Source organism: Paramacrobiotus metropolitanus, unplaced genomic scaffold (assembly GCF_019649055.1).
Source record: "Paramacrobiotus metropolitanus isolate TYO unplaced genomic scaffold, Prichtersi_v1.0 Parri_scaffold0000054, whole genome shotgun sequence".
Lineage (NCBI taxonomy): Eukaryota > Metazoa > Tardigrada > Eutardigrada > Parachela > Macrobiotidae > Paramacrobiotus > Paramacrobiotus metropolitanus.
In genome coordinates, this window is record NW_026570274.1 from 806618 (window position 1) to 816273 (window position 9656).

The following is a 9656-nucleotide window of genomic DNA, read 5'->3' on the forward strand; positions in this document are numbered from 1 at the left end:
AAATTAAATTCCTGACCAAAATAAACAGGTCTTATCGATTTTTGACTACCAGGGGTCTACCTAGGCAGATGATAAATTAGTATTTCGCTTGTGCCGACTGCAAAAAATGCCACGAGAATTAAATAAAATACTACTGCATTGATAGCAATTTCCAATTATTTACTAACAGTATTATTGTTCCTAATAATTATGTACAACGCAGCATTAGATGCAGGATAAGAACATATTGCCAATGTTTGTTTTTATTAAAAGCCGCTAAAAGACGGATGCGATTAACAGTATTATTACTATCTGTAGCACATGTACGCTACAACACACTTTTGCATGGCAAACATGGAGATTTGTTCATGTACTAAGGAAAGAATCACATCCTCGAATTTTCGACTTTATTACGGCAACTTGGCAAGACAAAATTAATGGTATGTTCCGCCGCTGTAAAAGCAGGGCGCACAGAGCAAAAAATCTTCGGTCAGTGGTAGATAAAATGCGTCTAAGCGTATTGGCATTAACCATTAAAGTGTAGCATTATCCAGACGCTGCTGGTTGATGTGTCTTGTGTCTAACTGTAACACGTGGAAATTAAGATGGTACTCAACGGCCAAGAACCATCTGCCAGATGGATAATCAGATCCTCAGGATGATGTAGGTCGGTTTAATACCTAATAGCATACCGCAGCCTTAGTACCCGAAACGCAGTAATTTCTTCGCCGCTTCTCTCCACTCTCTGGACACTAGTAGACACAGCATCGGCGTCAGAGTGCAGTCTACCGCTTCCAACAGACTGCTGACCGCCAGCAGACGGAAATCAAAGTACTCCATCTCAATCATCATGGCGTAGGTCACGTGCACCGGCGTCCAGAAGACCACGACGCTGATCAGCATGGCGGTCAGTACCGCAAAATGCCTCTGTCCCGTGGCGGCCGCCACCAACTTCCTCAAACGCTTCTTTCCTTCCGGAAAGTCCCCCGGATGTCCGGATTGACTGTTAATATGCCCCCTGGATGCACTGTGAAAGCTTGGTCGGATGTGGGGCACATTGTCCGAGCTCTGCTTAGTGTCTTTGGTAACACCTACCATAGAATTTCGGTGTAAATGAATCGACTTGGTCATCACTTCCACTTTGCGCCGCATCACAACCCGCACTTTCCAATAAATAAACGGATATAACGAAATAATAAAGATCTGCGGGAAGAAGTGGGTACAGATGCCGGTTAAAACGAAGAGCACGCTCTTATTAGCGAAACCATACATGCATGAGTTTGGAATAAAATAAGCGCGTGGATCGGTTATAATAAAGCCCGGAAGTGTCCACGCGGACAGATACAACACGACTCCAATTTCACAGCAAACGGAGACCTTAATCGAGTGACGCAAGCGGTAGTGGTTAGGAAAGGTCACGGCCCACAGACGGTTGATACTGATTAACGCTTGCGTGTGGATGATCGATCCGGTGATCACGGTTGTGGCGAATAACGAGAAATAGCAATAACCGTCGCCAAGGAGCCAGGGAATTTTCAAGAATTGACTAATAAGCACGAAACGATTGGTGCAGGAATTAGCCAAATCCAGCAAGGACAGACTGACAATGTACACGGAGAACGGCGTCCATAACTGGGAGGATTTTCCAAAAACTGACAAAATAAAAGTATTGCTGATGAGGCTAATTACCGCGAGGCTTCCATGAAGGTACCCGAGAAATGCGGTATTCGGCTGTGCTGCAGAGTGGGTTGCATTGGCAGAAGAATTTGCGGTTAAATTCCTTGGGAATTCCATCATGCTGCTGGCAGTAACGTCGGTATAGGTGCAGTGCGCCGGGTATGAAAATAATATTTTATGGATCTATACTTCAAAAATACCAGACAGCTTTGATTCAGTTGAATGTCATGACAAAACGAATGGCGGTAGAGCAAAAATTTTGCAGGATGATAGCTGATTAAAAAGTACACGTTGCTTTACCAAAATTTGTCCACTGTAGAAGAGAAAGGATGAGCATCCAAAAACACAATTCATTTGTGCAGGTCACTGATGCGTTAAATTATTTACGCGGCGACATACAGTGTCATATTATCGCTCTAGATATAATACACGAAAGCTGGAAAGCTTAGCACGATTCAAGGGGAAAATCCTTTAGAAGATGACGATGTTCCGGCGTCTAGTGACATATGGGAATTCGCTGTTCCGAACACAAGAAGAAAATATTAGTGAACCGGTAGTTTTACACCAAAAACTCGAATCCTGGCGTGACGCGCAATGACGTGACTTACAGGCTAACATGACGTGATTAGCACAAAAATCGAATTATCAATAGTATTTCCACAATATTATGTCCATTCACGTATTTGATAGACGTCTCAAAAACATACCTGGACAAATAATCGAGAAAATCGAAATGAACACCACATGTTTGCGACAACATCATTCGAGCGCACACAGTCGGTATACAGTAGTGCTGAAATGTCAGCACCATTCAGTGGCTTATTAGTTTCACATTTGTACAAGAAACCATATCCTTCACGGTTCACTTTGTCTGCAAGTAAATAGCCAAATTAAAACCCATGATTAAAATTGCTGCCCCCGGTATAGACATGGACATAGTCGATACAATACGCCTCTTTGTCGATCGTCAACCCGGGTCTTTAATAAGACTTTCAATTTGTGCTCTTTTACAATTGTATATTGAAAACTGGAGTTTAATGCCCCTGCAGCGTGGCGCTCGACTAGCTGGACACCAGACAGTGTACAAGACGCATTAGACGCTCAGATGAAAATTTCGTCAAAGATTTCAGGAGTATGAAAATCAGGCTCGTGGTCGGCATTAACGAGTCAACGACCTTCATAATACGTAAATTTTAATGCATTATGATTTTTAATATACGCAAAAGTAATCACCCTTTACGAACAACGTTTACTTAGTTGGTAACAGTTCTGAACAACAATCGCGAAAGAACATTTATAACCATATGCGTTATAAATAAAACGGGCAACTGATCACTCAGTTGACAAACTGACATCTTCTTCCTAAACAACAACAAGCAACTGTGATTAATATTAAATTACATAAAATCAATGCCATAACAAAGTGGGATTACTTATCATACAGGCGGGTACTTCAAGGTCAACTTAATCCCTCCGACATAATTTCGACTTATGCGAATGACTTAAAAAATTAACCAGTGAACGCAACAAATGCAGAAACAAAAAGCGTTCAGTATCTTACTGTTTTACAGGTTCCACAAATAACTGACGGCCCGATCCAACGAGCCATCACGAGGTGGCGGCTGAGACGATGCCGAAGTTCCTTCCTGAAGCCGAGTTTCCGTATTCGCGACGTTAAAGTATCTTTGCTGAATGGAATCGTGAGTCAAATGATGCCAGTTATTATCGCTTCCATTTTTGATTCTGGTCTGCGTTAACATTCTCTCAACCGTGACCTTAGGTGGTGACGTACCAGCCGGCAGTGTAACTTTGACTGTTATACCGTCGCCGTTGTGCAGCGTAACGAGGAAAGTGTCCCCCGGTGCTACCGGCTTTCCAACCGCCATGGGAGGCTCTCGAAAAGTACCACTCTCCGGTAAAATTTGCGTGCCGTTCGCTGCACTGTCGGATGCAGACTTTTTTATCATACCCAACCTCTCCGGTGAAGTTCTGGAAGCACGCCGTTTACGGGAAGCCGTTTCGGTACCGGTGGAAGGTTTTTTTGTAGATACAGGCAGCTCGATAATTTCCGGGGAATCTTCCCGTGCTGGTTTCCGGGGCTGGCGTTGAACTTTCTGTCGCAGTTTCATCCCTTCTTGAAAATCATCAGGATGTAGTTGGATGGTGTGTTTTCTATCCACACTTGTCCATTCCGTGTTAACTCGTTCTCCTAGCTTCGTCATCGCGTTATCCTGGTACTGGCGGTAGTAGGGATATCGCTTCGGTAATCTACCATACAGGTAATCCAGCCGGTCTGCGGGGCTATGAACACCGTTGCGCCAGTTGCAGCACGGCGCTCGTCCTTCTTCGACTAGACCCAGAAGATGCCGCACGGTATTGTGGCGGGAGTCGTTGAACGATTTATTGCAGTACGGGCAAAACCAAATTTTAACTTGATGCTTGACAGTTTTGTTGCGAAAGTCAGCCATCGAGGGTTCTGTGGTAGTTTCAGCTGGATCTGATCGTCGAGAGGGCCAAGCGGAAGAGGTTGGCGTTCGGATGGGGACGTCTCTGTTGTGTTTATTACCTGATGGGGGCATGGCAGATGCCAGATGGGTTATCTGCGAAGTATATCACGTATTTGTTCGTACGAGGAACTTTGAATTATACGAGCACTTGAGCAATGTTACGCTGATTCTAACGGTAAGTAAATCCAACAGCCGACTCGGTTAATACTTTGCACACACTACAGCCGACAAGTTTTAGGTGAAAGCGCAAGTATGTGCGGTACAGGATAAATACCTTTCGCTAAACTTACAAGGTGATAACTGGACTTTCGGTTACGATTTTATTAACGTAGAATCAAATAGAGCGCCAGTAGACTCTCAAACATAAGTGTTTAAAATTAACATCGCCATGTTGTTAATGCCTAATCATCTGGGCAGCGTGGACCCGGTTGCTAAGCAAGATGCGAAATATTAATTGTGTTACGGGGCTACGGTTAGGTGCATAACAGTTTCAGCTCGCTGATCTTCTTCATACTCCGGTACAAACCCGCATACTGCAGAACTGTGATGCAGCTACGTAAAGTTGACCTTAGTGTTCGTCATACACAATAATACACACGGCTAAAGAAGGGGCAAATAAAAAAGGTGTCGTTTACAATCTCCAGTTCTCGAATATGTTACTATAAAAATTAATAATTCCACTAGATTTTCAGTAACAATCGAAAAATCCCAGAGAACCATACACCAGGCAGACGGAATTATTTCACACACTCATCAAATAACTCACTGCACGATCCAGCGAGTCATCACGAGACTGCGGCTCTGATGACGTCGTTGCTTTCTTCCCTGATCCAAAATCGGCAGCGATCGCACTTTGCTCAGTTGAGCGACGAGACTTACGGTGTCCTGCACCTCCAATTTCTGGTTGGGTTATGATCGGTCTGGACGTTGGCTTCATCTCCACGGTGATCTTGGGTGGGGACGAACTTGATGGTACGGTAATCTGGGCTGCTGTTGTACCGTCGGCGTTGTACACCGTAACGAGAAAAGTGCCACCCGGCGTCGCCGTCTCTTTAACCGTATCAGCAGGCGCACTCATTGTTGTCTGCTCGGGTAAACGCTGTGTACTCTTTCCTGCGACTGGCGAAGATTTTTTTGTCTTCTTCGCTTTGTCCGCTCGAGAAGGGGAAAAGCGACGTTTTGCAGGGCTTGTGCGTTTCGATGAAGTGGATGACACAGATTTCTCGGAATCCTCTGACTCAGATGTGTTGAGCTGGTGGAGTCGGTTCTTCCGCAGTTCCATGCCTTCCTTAAAATCTTCGGGATGTAAGCGGATCTTTTTCATTTTGTCGCTCTTTCCCCACGTTCCGTCTGTTCGTTCTCCCAGCTTCGTCATGGCCTTATCCTGATACCGCCGATAGTATAAAAATTTTTTGGGCAACCGACCATGAAGATAATCCTCTCGGTCCGAGGGATCCAGCAGTCCTTGTCGCCAGATCCTACATGGGTAGTGAGGAATTCGGTGTGACTGCGCGCCCAAAAGATGTTGCAGAACATTGGCCTTCAGTCCTTTCCCAATCGATTTGTCGCAGTAAGGGCAAAACCAGACCTCATTTCCTCCTCGCGATCGACTTGCAGTTTGATTGCGAAAAGTATCCTTCCGACGTTCCGTGGAGGGGTCAGCAAGTCTCAACGACATAACGAGGCTTAACTTGCGAGCGACCTTTAACTTAACTGCGAGCGGATCAACGATTTCGTTGCTTTTCTGGATGCCTCTTACTGTTATTAGGCACGGCGTTCACGGTTTCCCTGGAAATTCATAGAAAGTATAAGTCACATAACAGCATCCACTACAAACTGCGTATTGTAAAGTTAATATCGTATGCTCAGTAAACCTCGAAAACAAAACCCCGCTCCGGAAAAGGTGCAGCGGCTGCACTGGTATTGTACTTGTATTGTACATGTGTCAATAAATAATACAGTACTAGTATTGTAAATGAGTACCATCTTTGTACGACCGCAGTTTCCAGAGATTTACAGCTAATTTGATTACAATTACCAATGATTATGAGAAGAAAAGAGAGCTAAATGTTGGACTTGGACTTCAAGCGGGATCGATGCCGTTGCTTGAGGCCATTCTTTTGCAAAGACTAAACAGGGCAACGGGTTTATCGTAGAATCCATAGCATGCAAGAAATCGCTGATTACCAGTATCTTCACATCCACAATCGGGGTGGCCACCATGACGCCGCGGGACACGGGTCCGGGCGTCCAGAAGACCACCGCGCTCAGAAACAAAATCGACAGCACGCCAAAATGGATTCACACAACTTCACCCGGTGTGTGAGTGACCTCGGAGTGATCGGTGCCCTTAGCTGAATGCGTTTACGCTGAGTCGGCGCTGACCCGAGAGATGCCGACTGGATTCCGGATTCTGATGCATCTCAATGGTCACCATTCGCATCCTTCGTCATAAAGTGATATTGTCGACGCGCCATGCAAACATGGGGTAAACTTAAATTATCATAACGAGGTACCGGCTGGTCTCGTATCCGCAAATGATAAAACAGTGTACAGCGACCGCTGCAAACCAAACCGATACAAACAGAAGCCCTTGAAGTGATGCGTATAATCTCCTTTGCAATAAATATCAGCATCGATAGGGTGTTTCCTAAAAGTGCTGTACGATAACATTATACGATGAAGTCACGGTAAAATTGTACGATAAAATTATGGAGTTACTTAATTCTACTTACCCGATAACTAAAATTACGTGACCTTGTGGATAGCTTCCGGTATATATGGGGGCAAAACCAGGCATCTTCCACCGCTTCCCTGTACTGCTGCCGTCAGCCGACTGGGGTATGACGTTGTGGCTGAACATGGCGCTTCTGTACCGCGCCAAATTTAACCATATGTACTGCCGTAACGTCACACTCCCGGCGGGTGACGGCAGCGGTTCAGGGGAACGGTGGAAGAGGCTTAGCTTTTCCTCTTATATAAATAAATAGATTACGGAAGGAAAACGAGTAAATACGACTGAACTTAACTGGTATTTTGGTTTGTCAGAAATGGGATTCACGCGATCGAAATGCCCGCTTTTATTCCCAAAGGAACAATTAGCTTCTACTGCCCACGTTAATTTGACTTCTTTTTGCGACGATGATAAAATGCTTCTCCAGTTTCACAAACTTACTAGTATACTGTATACTAAGTTTTTATACAACTTGCAAGTGCAGTCTCATGGCGCCGGACGCACTGCAGCATAGAATACGGTGTCGGTATAGTAATTGTTAAAAGAAATCTGAACGACATCCGCGCCAAAACGTTTTATTCACTCAGTTAATTTCGCAGATGCAAAATAAAAAACAACAGTTATGCTGGTAGCATTTAATCGGGTGATTCCCATACCAATGAACTATTATAAAAATTAATAAGAACAGAAAACACATAAGCCACATAAGAAAACATTAGTTACTGTACTTACGTTAAAGAAATTAATAATAAACAATAAATATTACAATTATGATATTTTCAGTAACAATGGAGAAATCATCAAGTGAACGGTACAAGGGGCAGACAGAAATTATTTATTTCACAAGTTCATCAAATATCTCACTGCACGATCGAGCGAGCCATCACGGGACTGCGATCCTGATGACGTCGTTGCTTTCTTCCGTGGTCCAGAACCGGTAACGGTCGGATTCAGCTCAATAGAACGACGCGGCGTATCATATCCTGCACATTCCGTTTCCGGTTGGGTGATGATCGGTCGGGACGCTGGTTTCTTCTCGACAGTGATCTTGGGTGGAGACGCACCGGGTACGGAAATTTGGGCTACGGTTGTACCGTCGGCGTTGTACACCGTAACCAGAAAAGTGTCGCCCGGTATCGCCGTCTCTTTAACCGTATCGGAACTGTCCAGAGACGGTGCACTCGTTGTCTGCTCCGGTAAAGGCTGCGTACTCTTTTCTGCGACTGGCGCAGATGTTTTTGCCTTCTTCGATCTGCATTCTCGAGAAACTGGAATGCGACGTTTTGCCGGTTTTGCGCCTTTCGATGGAGTGGATGGCTGGAAATCTTCAGCTGAATCTTCTGGTACTGGTGGATTCCGTAGATTCATGCCTTCTTCGACATCGCTAGGATGTAATCGGATGGTGCGCTGTTTGTCGCTCTCCTTCCATTCTTCGTATGTTGGCTTTCCCAGCTTCGTCATGGCGTTATCCTGATACCGGCGATAGTAGACACATTTCTTCGGCAACCTACCATGAAGATAATCCTGGCGGTCGACGGGATTGCGCAGTCCATTTCGCCAGATCCCGCATGGATAGCTACATTTCGCCTTCTTTTTGCCCAAAAGATGCACTAGAGCGCTACCCTTCATTCCTTTTGCAAACGATTCGTCGCAGTACGGGCAAAACCAGACTGTATCTCCTTGGCTTGTACTTGGATTGCGAAGAGTATCCTTCCGGCACTCCGCGGTGAAAACAGATGCGTCAGCCCGTCTCAGAGGCATAACGCGTACGGGGGTTGGCTTGCCTTTGCCAGCCGTTCGACGGGTTTTCTTGCTCGTCTTACACATGGCGTATACCTGTTATTAACACGTACAGATAAGTGAGAGTGAGATAAAAAACGTACACCTAAAAATTCGTAATGATTCTCAATAAAGCAAGATTACAATGACGTACTAGTAATTTCTTCGTCTAATATGAACAGAGCATCGCAAAAGCACTAGAAAGGTAAGTACATCTTCGCAAAATCGTTCCAAACTGCAGGCACTAGCCGCATTACATCCCAACCGATAAAAGTACTTATTGGTGCCGTGACTGGCGTGACAGTAATGACTTACGTAATCGAATTCCCCGAGACACAGTAGCGATTACTACTTTGACTTCCGGTTACAGGTCTGAAATTAACTCCTGAAAAAAAGTTTTCCTCTGAAAATTTCAGACCAGCGATCAGCATCTGAAACGACCAGCATCTGCCTGTATCTGATAACGGCATGTAGTCTGCTCAAGCTTACTTGTCAGTCTGGCTGTCATGACTCACAATCAGGAGTTTTGTTCTTTATACAGCGGCTCTACCGCTTTATGGTTGTACGAGCGCAGTTGTACGAGGTTGAATGACAGGTTTTAATACGTACTTCGTACTTCAACGGTAAATTTTACAATTCAAATAAGAGCCCAGTTTCGGCACAGTGGTGGTTTTAATCCTCTAACAAAGATGATGTCATCCTCTGGGTTTTCTGTGGTCTTGAATTATTAGTAATTTTGTATTAATTTATACGTGACATCGTCGTCAGTCAGATAATTAGTCTAAGTATAGAATCTGATAATATAAGTTGCAGTAACCGTAACCATAAGTACTGAAAAATTCGTTATTAAATCGGCATAGATGATTGTGATCTGGACAATTTTCTTCCGATTCTAATGAATTATCGTCAGTTCTCGGTAGACTTGGTACAAAATTACAACTAGACTGGTGAAACTACCCAGTTACTAGAGTAGACACACT

General features: G+C 44.5%; 2 protein-coding genes across 3 annotated transcripts; both read right to left on the bottom strand.

Annotated features, from left to right (window-relative positions):
- Positions 1-2902: 2902 nt before the first annotated feature.
- On the bottom strand, positions 2903-4518 carry LOC129592686 (uncharacterized). Of its 2 annotated transcripts, none has more exons than XM_055488782.1 (2): positions 4454-4518; positions 2903-4256 (listed from the first exon to the last, which is right to left on the bottom strand). In XM_055488782.1, exon 2 carries the CDS (start codon positions 4233-4235, stop codon positions 3222-3224), a length of 1014 nt encoding a protein of 337 aa, XP_055344757.1. In that variant the 5' UTR covers positions 4236-4256; positions 4454-4518; the 3' UTR covers positions 2903-3221. The 2 variants fall into 2 exon arrangements, with proteins under 2 accessions (XP_055344757.1, XP_055344758.1); XM_055488783.1 differs by having other exon boundaries at positions 2963-3018; positions 3218-4479.
- A 3079-nt stretch (positions 4519-7597) lies between these two features.
- LOC129592714 (uncharacterized) lies at positions 7598-9117 on the bottom strand. Its single transcript, XM_055488816.1, has 2 exons — positions 8992-9117; positions 7598-8733 (listed from the first exon to the last, which is right to left on the bottom strand). The coding sequence occupies exon 2, from the start codon at positions 8722-8724 to the stop codon at positions 7738-7740; it is 987 nt and encodes a 328-aa protein (XP_055344791.1). The 5' UTR covers positions 8725-8733; positions 8992-9117; the 3' UTR covers positions 7598-7737.
- Positions 9118-9656: the final 539 nt, after the last annotated feature.

What these genes read in the sequence shown, in the direction of transcription:
- LOC129592686 (XM_055488782.1), bottom strand. Translation starts at nt 4,235, where the DNA reads ATGCCCCCATCAGGTAATAAACACAACAGAGACGTCCCCATCCGAACG.
- LOC129592714 (XM_055488816.1), bottom strand. Translation starts at nt 8,724, where the DNA reads ATGTGTAAGACGAGCAAGAAAACCCGTCGAACGGCTGGCAAAGGCAAG.